The sequence below is a fragment of the Cottoperca gobio genome, chromosome 8, assembly GCF_900634415.1.
Source record: "Cottoperca gobio chromosome 8, fCotGob3.1, whole genome shotgun sequence".
NCBI lineage: Eukaryota > Metazoa > Chordata > Actinopteri > Perciformes > Bovichtidae > Cottoperca > Cottoperca gobio.
The window spans coordinates 20,958,389-20,973,693 of record NC_041362.1 but is presented as its reverse complement, the minus strand read 5'-3'; the positions used below and the strand labels follow the sequence as shown (position 1 = coordinate 20,973,693).

The 15,305-nt window shown below is 43.3% G+C and overlaps 2 protein-coding genes across 2 annotated transcripts in view; both read left to right on the top strand.

Annotated features, from left to right (window-relative positions):
- Positions 1 to 1,829: 1,829 nt before the first annotated feature.
- Positions 1,830 to 7,519, top strand: hoxb4a (homeobox B4a). The gene is made up of 2 exons (XM_029437159.1): positions 1,830 to 3,852; positions 5,423 to 7,519. The coding sequence occupies exons 1-2, from the start codon at positions 3,396 to 3,398 to the stop codon at positions 5,698 to 5,700; spliced, it is 735 nt and encodes a 244-aa protein (XP_029293019.1). The 5' UTR covers positions 1,830 to 3,395; the 3' UTR covers positions 5,701 to 7,519.
- Positions 7,520 to 9,646: 2,127 nt separating this feature from the next.
- hoxb3a (homeobox B3a) overlaps positions 9,647 to 15,305 on the top strand; it is a 43,758-nt gene continuing 38,099 nt past the window's right edge. Inside the window, exon 1 of the mRNA XM_029437151.1 lies at positions 9,647 to 9,765. The gene's annotated coding sequence lies outside the window, so the exon portion shown is untranslated. The remainder of the gene's footprint in view (positions 9,766 to 15,305) is intronic.

Sequence of the window (15,305 nt, the reverse complement as noted above, 5' to 3'; positions counted from 1 at the left end):
TATATATATATATATATATATATATATATATATATAGATAGATAGATAGATAGATAGATAGATAGATAGATAGATAGATAGATAGATAGATAGATAGATAGATAGATAGATAGATAGATAGATAGATAGATAGATAGATAGGGAGATATATAGATATAGATATGTGTGTGTGTGTGTGGGATGGGGGTCAAATTCCTTTTTAATTCAGTTGAATCAGTTTTGAGACAGTCTGCAATTCATTTACCATAGTGAAGGGGCATTTATTAATTTATTCATTGTTCCATCCATTCTTCAGTCGAATCCTTCAGAACCATCTTTGATAGGACAGTGCTTCTCGTGCCAAGCGATTTGTCTTTTTTTCATTACATTGCGGTCATTCTGTTAGAACGGTCCGTGATGCTGCCAAGTTTATTTCATTTTCTTTTCTTTTTCCTTTGGATAATTACAACTGCACATCTAATTAAATGTTATGTGGTTATTCACGTGGATGGAAAGCTCTCGGAATATTTTAGATTTTGAATAAAACTTTCGTTTTAAATGAAGTGAGAAACTAAATTGGCCAAGGACATTTTTAAATTGATAAAAAAGGAGATGCAAAAATTGTTGTCATTGACAGAGGCCTAAACTCATTTTGACAGTGAAATAACTCAAAATTGATAAAAGCTACATAATAATATTTCATTAGCCTATAATAAATACTATTTCCTGGGATTAATATTACTATATGCATGTTTACTCTCATTCCTCATTAAAACAACTTGAAAACATCAATTAGTATTTAATATTTCAATGCACATAATACTTAAATAAGGAGAATATGGCTTTATTTTTATTGTGAAGATTTAATTAGCCGTTTCCCATTTAAAGCTGCATATGGAACAAATGATTCAAACGGAGACTATAATGCCGCTTCGAGCCCACCTGCCCCCCCTTCTCTCCGTCACACTTATTTCACTGTCCACAAGAAAAACTGCGAACATGTTTATTTTTTATCTCCTTGTTTTATTTGCGAGCTAGATACTTCATCGTCGCCCTTGACTTGTAGGAAGTGTCCCAGCATTATAACTTCATTTCCCAGATCCCCACCAGCAGTGAGGAGGTCAGGGGTCACAAACAGTACAGATGGATGGAAATATTCCTGTATGGCTATGACAGGGAGTTTATGAAAGCAATAAAAGTCTATCGACGGTGTAACTGTGTGCCTCCAGAGAGCCGCTGTCTTCTATATCTACCCTGTAGATCCGGATTTGTGTAAAAATCATTAAAACAATCACAAATTCGCTTCTAGGGGAGTATATAGTGGATTTATACACGACGGCAGCGATGGATCCAACACTGGAAGGAGAGGACTTTAGCTGCTATTATCATGGTATTATTATGGATTTGAATTCGTAAAAGTGGAACTGTAAATATTAATAAAATGTCTCATCCACAAATTTGTATTTCCTATCAGCATAGACATACACCAATGTATTTATTTCAAGGACTTTATTGGTAATTATTTGATGTTGATTTTGAAGCGACCTTATTGTGTCTCTGTTCTCCTCCAGAGTGAGTGAAAACTCAATCAGAGTTTTGTACATTTTATTTTTTTCGATCATCAAACCGTCTTGCCGTTTTAAAGGCCAATTCCAGGTTGAATTGGACTCTTTTTTATTTATTATTTGTCCTGTTGAAAAATGATGCGGTCGACATTACTGTTCATCTAGGAAGGCGTATTGGGGGTTGGGTGTGTGTGTGTGTGTGTGTGTGTGTGTGTGTGTGTGTGTGTGTGTGTGTGTGTGTGTGTGTGTGTGTGTGTGTGTGTGTGTGTGTGTGTGTGTGTAAGATTTCGATTTAGAGACGGTCAATTTTCTCGAAACAAAGGACTTGGATCTTGGATATCTCCATCATCTTGCCTGTTTGTGAGTGTGTGTGTTTGTGTGTGTGTTTAAACCCACTGATAACACTACTGAAAGTGTACAACCTCCTTTTGATTTGAAAAACATCCATTTCCCGGGATTTGTAGCACATTTTATGTTTTGGTGTCATGTTTCTGTGCTGGGTGCATGCAGACATAGCTGTACGCAGATCTACTGGACTGTAGGAAGTTTACTGTAAAATGTGTTAAGTGAGAACGCTGGGAAAACAGAAGGATTATTGTTCTTTAATAATGCAGTGTGTTGTTTCTGTGAGTAATGCAGGTTTAAGTCTTTGTTTTATTGTGTTTTGTGCAGCAGTACACAGAGACAGTAGTGGAGACTTAGACTGTGTGTTACATGGTAATGTGATAATGTTTGAAATGGGGAAACAAAGCTTTGAAAGTCAGTGGCAGTGAGCCTGTCATGGTTGGTTCAGTAAAGGGCAAAGTCAGGCGCACAGTCTGAATGGGGAATATGGACTTGCTATGCCCGTGATGTTAATACCGGAAAGTGGAGTGCAATGCATCCTGATTAGTCAAGCATGGAAAAAGGCGACACTGGCTGAGGCTGAATTACTATGTAAGGGGAGTTACATTTGGAGTGTGTGCAAGTTAGTAACACTGGTTTAAAAACGAGGGAGCCGGTGCTGGATCATCGTTCCTAATGCAAAAGTCTGCTGGTGATTTAGAAGGCCGTGTAACCTGAATTAGTTGATGAATTTTCTATCGATCCTAAACAAGCCAGATTTATCTCTGACACTGGCCGGCTGCTGGGTGGCGGCGCAGCAGCCGGCCAGGCCACTCTCCCACTCCCCGGTATTAGCGATTTAAGAAGAAAGGAAAAAAAGAGAAAGTTTTGGCAAGCATGTCCCTACACACACCCAAATATATACACAGAGGGTGGTGCAGGCGCCACTTTAAATCCCCCCGAGCACTTTCTTTCTGCTGCTTCTTTTTTCTTTTTGAAGTTCCAGCCATATGCGTAATAGGGGGAAGGGGTTCGTTTGCATAGGGGAGGACTTGTCATATTTACTGTACTCTGTTGCTCGTGTGTGCCCTTGCGCGCGCGTTTCTCAGTGCGGCTTTAGCTCGAGCGGAATGTATTTTATTGTCAGACACGCGTTGTTATTGTTGTGATTCTCTGCCTGTTTAGGACGGCATGCGTGCCGACATGTGGCATGAGATATATAGAGCATGGGGCCCGGGGAGGGAGAGGGGAAAGTATTGTAAAACGGTGAATGCCCACAAACTGAGGCCATATGATGATGCGCGTGTGGGGGCCGTGTATATACTTAATCCCATTTCCTTATCCGGGGTTCGTCCTGGAGGTGCGCCATTGGTCGACTGCCGTCACGTGGCTTCTTAACTTTGTTCACTTGACAGAAAAGTAGGAGGGTTCAACGGAACAGGAATAACCGAAGAGTAAAGGGATGAGATATAAATTTTAGTTATATATTTTCCGAGTAGGTGCAATTCCACAAAAAGACTGACATTAATGGCCATGAGCTCCTATTTGATCAACTCCAACTATGTGGACCCGAAGTTCCCCCCGTGCGAGGAATACTCACAGAGCGACTATCTGCCCAGCCACTCTCCGGACTATTACAGCTCCCGGAGGCAGGAGCCTGCTGCCTTCCAGCCGGACTCTCTCTACCACCACCATCAACAGCAGAACCACCACCCCCGAGCCGAGCCGCCGTACACGCATTGTCAGCCTCCAGGGCATCCCGCCTCGGTGGTGATGTCCCCTCGGGGTCACGTCCTCCCCCCGGCCAGATTGCAGACCACCCCCGTCCCGGAGCTGAGCCACCGCAGCGACTCGGTGACACCCAGCCCGCCTCCGCCTGCCTCTTGCGGCCAAACGCCCCACAGCCAAAGCACTTCGTCCCCATCGAGCACTCGGAAGGACCCCGTCGTCTACCCGTGGATGAAGAAAGTCCATGTAAACATCGGTAAGTGCTGCATGCAAACTTCTCCCTCTCTCTCCCCTCTCTCTCTCGCTGCGCCTTTGTGCCTGACATGCAGTCAGCTAGGTGTCCACCATCAGAATCTACGGCTTCCTCTCACCGTTTTCTGTTAGAAGTAGAAGAGCAGCCCTTGGGTCAAGATTTACGATCGTCTGTTTGCAGGGCCAATATAATTACACCCTCCATAAATTTTTATTACACCTCTCCGCTGAGGTGCCTTTTGAAGTCCGATCTCAGGCTCGTCTGCTCTAATTCCTCGCCTTATGACAACTCAGACCGAGCCCATAAGTTAGCTTTTATGCTTTGGTAATTTGATTTTAAGTGGCCGGGTTGTATAAACGGTGTACTTTACTCTGTCGAGCCTTCCTTCCCCACTCGTTGTTCCAGGGGAGGGAAAGTTTTATGGCAGCTGAAATATTCATGTTTATGGAGCCGGTCGTAAAACACTAATGTAAAACCGAATAGCTCCAGTCTATTATGGCTTCTGTGTAATGTTCTAATAGACCTGCTGCCTAGTTGCGTACTGGGATAATCGGAGCGATCGCAGGGCGACAAAACGCCGCGTTTATAAAGTCACCGTAATGCATTCACTCCACCAGGCTGTTTACTCGGTAAGAAAACTCTTTCTTGCATGTTCACCTTTGCACAGTTATTTTAGCTGTCATGTCTTAGACTGCACCGAGTTGGATTGCTGGTGTTGGTATTCGTAGAATCATCACCCAGTCGGCGATTCAGTGCCACTGATTCTAAACCACATCATACGAAGCAAACAATGCTGCCACCCCTTCCTTGCATACGCTCAATGAAAGAAAAGGCTGCTGCTGCGAGCTGTTTTTATGTATTTAGATGCTGAACGTGTTCGAACAGCACGATTTTTAAAGCGTTATGAAGTGCGGCCGTGGCCCCGATTCTCTCTCAAATCACAACATTTGGACACCAGCGTCAGGCTGGCTGTGCTGGGAGGATTTACACCGCCGCAGGGCCTAAAATGACACCTGACAATGTGTTCACTTGAAATGCAAAGTCAACTAACTGTAGTGTAAAATAAGCTGTAACAGCTGCATTTGAAAGCACATACAAAATATTTGTCGTAGGGTAAAAGAGTATTGCTAACATTAAAGCTGCCAAGGTTACAGACATGTTGTATTCTACCAGTCGGTCCAGCAGCGGTGGCCATGGCTATATTTCTCTGCCATGCTCATTGTTGTTACTCCATGTAGCTTGATGTGCTGTTTTCAGTTTTGCAAGTTACCACTTGACTAATGTATTGCTTCCTGTTTAATGAGCCAATAGCTACAACACAATTGTATTTTTAGTGCAAGCCAATATTTTGATAGTAACACCTGAGCGTATTTACTATTTTATTATTATTATTATTATTATTATTATTATTAATAATAATAATAATAATAATAATAATAATAATAATAATAATAATAATAATAATAATAATAATAATAATAATAATCCTGCTATATATTGGATGTGATGGTATTGTGTTTTTGTTTTTCTTGAGAGGTTAATAATTGAATGGTCATTTATTGTTGTCCCACAGTGAGTGCAAACTACACAGGGGGTGAGCTAAAGCGCTCTCGGACGGCCTACACGCGCCAGCAGGTTCTGGAGCTCGAGAAGGAGTTCCACTTCAACCGGTACCTGACGCGCAGGCGCAGGGTGGAGATCGCGCACACGCTCTGCCTGTCAGAGCGACAGATCAAGATTTGGTTCCAGAACCGGAGGATGAAATGGAAGAAGGACCACAAACTGCCCAACACCAAAGTCCGCTCCGGGACAAACACCAACACAAACTCCCAGGCTCTAACCGGATCCTAGAACTGCACCGGGCCCCTGTAGCCTTTGGGTCCTTTGGCTCATTGTCTGATTGTTGCCCTCCCTGTTCCCAAACTGAACGCCGAAGCGGCAGCCACGCTTGTAACCACGGAGCCTGCACTTTTGACCGGAATAACGCCTTTGCTCTGGAGGGAGGGAGAGATGTTATTGCCGCCTGATGTTACACACAATAATATGACGTTATGATGTGGGAGGGGTGGAGGGGAAGATTTCCCATTCATACAAAATGAAATGAACAAAAGTAGGTGAAGGAAACTGAACGAACTGAGAACATGATGCGGCCGCTTCTTTTATTTTATCCCCTCAGTCTCTGTCTGCCTTGTGCTCCCTGCGTTTTATATGTCTGTCTTTTTATACTCCCCTCTCTCTTCCTCTCTGCGACAGAGCATCACACGGTAGGCTCAGGATAATGTGCGTGTGCTTTCTTTTTTTCCACCCGAGAATATTTTTTGGTGAAGATGGATCCTCGTTTTCATCTTTAATCATGCCAAACTCGGGCCCCATTTGTCATGTTTACTCTGCGGGTACAAAGCAAAGGGGTGAACCGCGGCTCTGCCCATTACCCCCCTCTGCACCCCTCCCCTCCCCGAACCACTACTCCTCACCCTCCCACCTACTCACACACGCACGTGTAATAAAATGGAACTCTCGTTTCGTCAAGAGAAGTATTCTTACACACACACACACACACACACACACACACACACACACACACACACACACACACACACACACACCCCTCTGCCCGTCCTTATAGTACTCGAACATCAAATGTAACCTCCGGTATGATCCAATATGACAGAAGACAGTTTCTGTCTTGCTGTTATAATTATAACTGTTGGTATTTCTGTTTTGTTTAATGACAAAAAATAGCTTTTTAAATTTTAATTATAGGTATCTTTCAATTCAGTGTTGATTGTAAAACGATACTTTATGCTGTTATTGCTGAGGACGACAAGCAGCGTTTATGTGGTCCGTTGATTGTTCATGTTGTGATGTTGTATACAGGGAAACAGACTGACAGGGTGATGCAATTCAAATAAAGTTAAATTAATGCATTTCCACTACGTACCAAACAGGGTTTCTAAAGCTTCCTAAACAAAGGACACTAATGTCCAAACCAAAATCCTGGTACAAATAGAACACATTATAAACGCAGCACTATACAATGTACTACCTATTACCTCAGTTGTACTTATATGTTTTTTTATTTTTTTGGTCATCTTATTTTGTCTTGCTCGTTCAATGAAGTGACAGCTTTTCGAGCTTTTATATTTTTGGAAATTTTTATTATAATAATTATTATTACCTGCAATACAAACAGCGCTATTCATTTCTTGTACGTGGAAATTAAAAAATGTAATTTAATTATAAGCGATTGTTATAGCCAGGGGCACTCAGAAAATAAGGAGCCTTTTATTGCATGTCTGAATGGTGTTGCTTTATTTTTCTGTTTCTTTCTCTTTGTCCTTCCTTTCTCCGCACATTAAATGCGCGCACACTTCCTTTCCCTTCTTTTCTTCTCCTTCCCTCTCTGTTCGGTCACCTTGTGCCACGTTTTAGATATTTTATTCTGCAAGTGTTTTTTTTTATTAATGTTATTTTATTTACATTCCAAAGATCCGTTTCTGTCGTTATTAATGATGATAATGATGATAATAACAATGATGGTATTGTTGAACATGTGTTACCTCCTCCGATATGTAAGTTGCTCCTTTCTCTGCTTCTGCCTCCTCAGTGTCTACCTTCCTATTATTTGTAAATAGTTCATAGAAATTTAAATAAATGGCTAAAAATATAATTTCTCTATCCTCCTCTCTTTTATTTCCTCTCTCAAAATTATGCTTTCTTTAATTTCTTCTTAAATTCCTAGGATACCATTAAATATTGTCATAGTCAAGAGGTTTAAAGTTATCTACGCTAGTACATAAATTCATAATCAAGACTTTTTTTTGGTATTGGAAACATTTCCATTTCTTCCTTTAGCAGGTCTGAAAGAGCAATACGCATTCCCTCCTCTCTCTCATGGACATTTACCGTGAAGGATGTATTTAAAGCATATATACACACGCGCCCACATGCACACACAATAAATAATTTCATTTAATTTCACTGTTGCTTTTGCCTACAAACGCACAGAGACCTGTCTGGAGGAATCAGCAGCCCGCGATGATTAATCTGTCCCGGCCATGAGTGATCTTGGTACATTACGTCCTGTAATCTCGTTTTAAATCACAAACCGTCCCTCCGTTTCACTCCCGTTCTCCCGTTAATTTAACGGCTGCTCAGACGCGCTTGCACCGGCCGACACAGAGTATGAGCCCCCCCCCCCCCTCCCTCTCCAACACACACTCTTCCCTTCTCTTCCTATTCTGAAGAGAGAGAAAAAACCCTCACGCTTCATAGTCTTTTAATGCTTTAATGAGTGTAATTTTTGCACAACAGTCTTTCCCCTACCGGTGTTTTCTGGACCGGTGCTGTGCGCACATGTGTGTTTTATTTTTTATATATTACAAAAAGGGAGCGGGCCGGCGCCATAGCTCAAACCCTGACAACCAAATAGATAATCAACATGACGAATGGCTTCTTTTGTAAGGTGCGGCTCCCGTATTAATTTTCATTTTCTTTTCCTAGAGCAGGTATCGAAAAATATAGAGCAAGCGGGGGGAGAACGAGAAAATAGCATTCCTCTCGATGAACTTTAAACAAAAAAAGTGTGCCCCCCCAAATTGGTCCGCTCGTATTCCTCGGCCCAGAGAAGATTCCCTATTACTTGTTGGTTGATTTCTCTCTGGGCCTCTTGCCACAGAGACTCCGTCTGCCCATTTATCTGTTTTCTTCCTGTTTATGAAAGGCTGCTCCAGTGCAAAACGTGCCTCCTATCAAACTGTACACACACACACACACACACACACACACACACACACACACACACACACACACACACACACACACACACACACACACACACACTGCGCCAAAATGGTAAATCCTTGGCCTACATTGGTGATTCACGTGTAGACTTGTGAACCTCCATTTTCATACATTTCACATTTCCATTATTGCATAGTCTCTGTTTTATTATTATAAATAATATTTTTGCTATTAACCACTCTGCTTCAAAGTAACTAGGCACATCCAATCCAGTGTAATACTTTTACAAAGTGTGCATTAATGTCCAGTTGCTGGGAACGAGCCATATGTATATATTTTTATTCTCATATGGTGAACGCTGTAAGGCATAAATATAAATACCCTCTCCTCCACACACACAAGATCATATTTGTCCCAATAGTCCTATATTGGAGCGTACAAACAACCCCCTCCACAGCACTCACACACATATGTGCCTCTACAATAACCCTTAAAGCCCCTGAGCGTTTGCAGTCCGAGTGGAAATAAATGAATTTGCGTGCGGGGTGACACCGTGCACAATAAAATCCACCAAGGAATCCTTATTCTCTTTTAGCCTCCTTTATCAGCCGGGGCCTTCTGTTGCTTCTGTGAATGGGAGCACATTTCGTGTGAGGATGCCCACCCCCACCCTTTCTCAAAAAGTTCACCGCCATTATTTTCTGGACAGGACAGAAGGGACGGCACCTCAAGAAAAATGTGAGAATTATACAAGAACAAATCATTAATCACGTGTTCTTCTTTAAACACTTCTTCTCCTTCTTCTTCTCTATTGTCATCCGGCAGCCACACACAAGACCCCTTCTGCCAGGAGAGAGAGAGAGAGGGCAAGGAACAGAGAAACAGACAGAAGAAGAAAAAGAAGACGTCTTGGAAGACACCCCCCCCCCCCCCCCCCCCCCCCCGCCTCCTTCACACGCACACACATAAACAGTCATACACACACCTCCCCTTCCGACCCATCACCAAGCTATTTTTTTTACACCCCACAAGTATCCTACCATAAGAAAAAACTTTTTCTTCCTCATTGGAAAGAAGAAAATCCCTCCAGAGAAACTCCAACAAAGCAGTGAGAGAGCCCTCCCGGTGCAGAAGAAGATGGCCCAGAGGTCTCTGAAAGTGGAGGCATCCAAGGTAAGAGGCCTGGGAACCTCATTCTGTCTCCTTTTTTCTGTCTTTGGCTCTCTTGCTCCTTGGTGTCTGATGGGTCGGTGGCGTTTCTATGGTTTTATTGCCCCCTGCGCATTTGGCGAGGTCAGGCGAAGGGGGCATTTATGGCCGTGGGTGCTTTGATTTTAGCGCAGGGACTTTTGGAGTTGCGTGTTTGTGTTGGAAGGTGTGTGTTTGTATGTGTGTGTGTGTGTGTGTGTGTGTGTGTGTGTGTGTGTGTGTGTGTGTGTGTGTGTGTGTGTGTGTGTGTGTGCGTGTGTTTGCATGTAGCGTATACAGCTACAAATGACAGCCTTGTGTTGTGCTGTTTTCTCCTCAGTTTGCGCAACTGTGCGCGTCCCCCTTTTGCTGCGGTGGTGTCATTTCTGCGTATGTTTGTCTCTCATGAGGCCTGCCACATCTTGAGAATCTGTCGTTTTTGTGTAAATTGTGATATTGGGCGTCTTTTACGCACAGGATTTGGGTGGGTCGTTATGATGATGTTAGATTTAGCTGCAGGTATATTTTAATATGAAGGGTTTATATGGCGCAATTGGACAACACACTTAACAAAGTGGCCTATACTTGTTTATATAACTCCAGAACAATTCCGAAAATGCTCTACTAATGTATGACACAATAATGAATAATTCCAGGGTCAACAGGAGCTTATTGTGCATTTTGTCTTTTTCTCTGGTTTAAGATGTTGCTATGGCCTATAGCTTTTAATGAAATACAGTTGCGAGCTTGTGTGTGTGGTTTTGTCGGCCAGGTGCTAACAGACTATGGAGACTGCAGTATGAATAATAATACAGCGCTCAATTGGAAAGAGGGATTCAGGGGGAGGGGCAGGTGGGGTGAATAAGAAAAATTAAAAGAACAGACGTGAGCGCTGGTTAATGGATACTCTCTCGGTTGCGCTTCAAAACAATTTACCTCGAAAACAAACGATCTGCGAGGCTTTCCAAATGAACTGCGAACGATCGCAGGTCGCCGTGCGCGCTCAGCCCTCCGGTATCTGCTGAGCCGAGCAGTAGTGGCCCCAGGAAGCGCACTCACTCCTCTTTGACCCCTTCAGAAATCAATCTGCCCGGGATTAAAAATAAAAGGACAGCGGTTCTGGTGGAGGGGCTCTGGCCTCATGGGGATACAGGCCATGTCGTGGTGCGAGGTGCGGAGAAGTAAGAGAAACAAATGAGAGAAAGAAAATAAGCGGCGGGTATCGAAGGAAATGCAGAGAGAGAGAGAGTGAGAGAGAGAGAGAGAGAGAGAGAGAGAGAGAGAGAGAGAGAGAGAGAGAGAGAGAGAGAGAGGAAAGAAGAAATCGATGGTCATGCAGGGCAGCGGAATGGCCACAGAGAGTTCAACCAGGGGACACGTGTTTCTGACCGATGAGGTCCACTGGCTCTGAAGCCAGAGGCTGACCCGTGGTTACCCCCCTGTGCGCGCACACACACACACACACACACACACACACACACACACACACACACACACACACACACCACTCCAGCTCCCCCTTGACCTCGCGAGGCTGTTGGTCCCTCCACTCCCTTGGACATTCCCAGACCTCCGGAGGCCCCGGGCCACTTAGTCATAACAGGCCGAGTTCAGGGCACTGTACCCCGTGGGCACGGCGGCCCTATCTCCGCTCCCACACCCAGATAGAGACAGACAGACAGACAGTCGGACAGACAGACAGACAGACAGTCGGACAGACAGACAGACAGTCGGACAGACAGACAGACAGACAGACAGTCGGACAGACAGACAGACAGTCGGACAGACTGGCAGACAGAGACATACAGACAGACAGACAGACAGACAGAGAAGTAAACTTTGGGCTGAGGTTAGCAGCAGGCCACTGACGACTATCAGTTAAAAGTTGTGTTGAAGAAACTGGCTGAAATTCACAATCATAAGAGCCATTTTGAACAGATTATTCAGTGCTTAACATAATACTATTAGTATTATTATTACTTCTTGCCCCTAAAACAAATATACTGTGTTGTACACTTTGCGTTAAGGCAGCTGTCTGAGAGTTCTTCTGTCTCCATCTAAAGCTTGAGCTGTGTGATGCAAGCTGTTGTGAGACAGTGTAACTGTATGATTTGGTATGAAGGGGTCAGCCAGGCCTGCTGGACAGGCTGAAACAGGCTGATGCTGCACCGTATTTGGACAGGCTGGGACCTTGATGTAAACAGAGCCTGCCCCTCCTGATTGCCTTGCTGAAAAGCTGCTGAGCTTGTTCCAGCCATGTTTGCAGGCTGTATTCAGGGGAGAATTGTATGCTTTGTTTGGTCAAATTCAGGACATGGCACCCATTTTGACAAACTGATTCATAGTAGCTAATAAATAGGATAACATGGAACAGAATGCTGATATTTTCACAGTAAAACTGATTTGGGGCAATTCAGTGAGCTGCAGCGAGCAGTATTTACTGGCATTGTGCTGCTGGCTGCTGCTCATTTTCCAGCCTGGTAATCTGACCTGCAGCTGGGGGGAGGCTGTGTGTGTTGGGGAGTCCTGATTAATCAAAGGGACAATGGCATATGGGGAAAATGCTGTTGGTCAGTTTGGTTTTAGCATGCCTTCATTGCCAATGGTTCCCATACTGTGTGGGTATGTCCCTTCAGTTTCCAGTTCACATTTCACCAGGTCTCATGAGATGCAACATATAATATATGTCCTATGCAATCTTTAGCACCTTGCCAGACCCACCAACCCATCAACTCACTGGATCCATACAACTTTGTTGTTATTTCAGTCAGCATCCAAAGACAAAGACTGAATAATATAAAATATATATTTAATTGTCAGATGTTGAAGTGAAGCAAGCAGGATGTGCTTCACTGTAGTATGTCTCATCAGTGGGATCAGACCTGTGACTGCTTCTTTACCTAACCATCCTCCTGAACTGCAATCCCTATATTTGACATATTACAGTTGTAGTGCCACACTAACCATCTAGCATCGTGAGAACATCTGACCCTGTGCTCTCACAGTTGTTCTACGCGTGTGTTGAAGACGCCACGTGCCAGAGTATTCTTTAAAAACACTGCATCAGTCTCAGCTGGTGAATGTGTGCTATAAATATGATGAGTGGCAGAACTCCATACATTAGGCTGAAGGCTGAGTATGTTTTTAATATATGTATGTTTGCTTTTCTTTCATTTAATTCAAGCTGAAATGTATTGATTGTTTCTATGTTTTATACTTATCTTCATACTATAGTCTCGAGTAGATGGAGAGCATGGGAAGCAAACTAAATGGGAGTTCTGCTTAAGTTTGGAAGGACTAGTCTTAATAAGTCTAATGTGTATTTTCTGCCCTTGTATTAATATACCTTGTGTTTCTTTCTGGTAGTTGGTTAAATCTGGCATGCAATTCTTTCTGCATGTATTGAGCAGTAACAGATAGAGGAGAGCCAGTATGCACACAACATGGCATAATACACACATGACAACTTTAAACTTCCAGCTTAGCAGCAGCTGGAAGCACTCTGTCATTCTGTACGGTGTGAGGGTGTGGGTGGTGGAGACTGATTTATACTCTTATGTCATCTGCGTTTGAAGACTAGTTACACATTTCTGTTAATTGCAGTACACGCTTTGTAATATGTTGCAATGCCTCAGTAAAAAGAGAATTAGATGGTGCAAGTTTCAAAGCAAAACACTAGTAGGACAACGACGTGGCAGAAGATGAGTTCAATATGTGTGTCAGACTTTATGCACAGTGCATTTTTTGGATTGTTGCATTCAGCTGACATAATGTGATACATATGTGGCATATGCAGGGACATGATATGTTAACCTTCGCAGTATTAAAGCTATCGCTCTGCTCATTGATTTTTACAATACTGTGGATTAGTTTGTTGTTTCTCAGCATTACAGCTTGAATGAAGTACATTTCATGTGTGCTTTGATCTCATGCAGGTTAATTAAAAACACACTTGTTAAATTAAAAGTCCTGCTGCTCGTCTTTACTTTGTGTGATTCTGCATCTGTTTCTGCCCCTGTATGTTGATACCTGTGGTTTTCATGCAGCTTTTTTTTCACTTGTCCTGATGCTTCTCTCCATGCAAAAGGAAATTTGGTTACGCAATCTCAGTTGGATTAGCAGTTAAATATCTGTGAAGTAAAGTGAGCCGGCTCTTACTCAGACCTGTAGTTTACAGAGAGGCTGCTCCCAGATTTGCAGTCTGCTGTCATTGAGATGTGTGAAGGGTTAGGGCCAGCTGATGTAGCTGATGTCTGTTTCAACAGAAGCTTTACACAGGAAGCTGCACGCGTTCAGTCCCCAAATGTCTCCACTGTGTGCGCATGTGAGCGTGCAAGTGTTCTCATAATCATCATAGGCTGGTACACACACACACACACACACACACACACACACACACACACACACACACACACGCACACAACCAAACATCAACTTGTCTCTCTCTCTCTGGCCTGGGGAGTCTCGCGGTGGTTTACTAATTGCCAGACAAATCGCCCGCGCGTTTTCTCTCTCCTTGCGCTTGTTGTAGCCGCTTTGCACGAGAAATTTATTATTCTAGAGAGCGCGAGGAGAAGGGAGGTCACGGTGCAGGCGCGCGGGCTGCAGGAGGAGGTCGTCACGAGAGATATATGGCTGCCAGGCTTTTACTACTGCACCGCCTGTGTGTGTGTGTGTGTGTGTGTGTGTGTGTGTGTGTGTGTGTGTGTGTGTGTGTGTGTGTGTGTGTGTGTGTGTGTGTGTGTGTGTGCCAGAGAGAGAGTGCGAGCCATTTAAAAGTAGACATGTATTAAGTATTAAAAAGAGAGAACCAAATAATGGTTGCCAAGTTTCAACACGCGCATACACAATTTGTTTTTATAGGTCAGGCTGTTGTAACATATTGCTGTGGCTGTGGAGTGTAATGTCAGTCAATAGGTATTATAAATGATTAACTTATTTCTAACGGGAATAAATATAAACACATCAGTATCCTAACAAAGGATTAGGAAACTGTAGGTCTGTTTGTGTGTATCCCGTTATCCTTTGTCAGCACTGCTGATACTTGTATGAGCAATAGGTAGGAGGTAAAAAGACCTCTGACTCCACAGCATCTGAGCCAACACCATGAATGACTTTCTAACAGTTGTAACAGCAGGTTAAAGCCAAAACAATCACAACATATTATCATTATTGTTTGTTTGTTTTTGTTTTACATCAAATCTGAAGTTGGGTTACAACCTGGCAACCTAAAGGATTTGTACATTAAAACATTGCACTGATTAAATAATACCTAGATTATTATTGATTTAGGAGTCACATAATGCTCTTGATTTAGTTCGCTTATGTAAAGTGATTGTGCAGTTTGGCAGCGTCAGTGTGTGTGATGCTGCATTAGGTGAATGAGACAAGCAGGCCTACAGTGTGATGACTCTACCATTGTGTTACAGCGGCGCTTATATCCCTTATATGTGACTGATAAATAGGCTTCTGTGGCCTGTATGACTAATGGTGGAGCATTAGGCCTGTACGAGCGTATTGATATT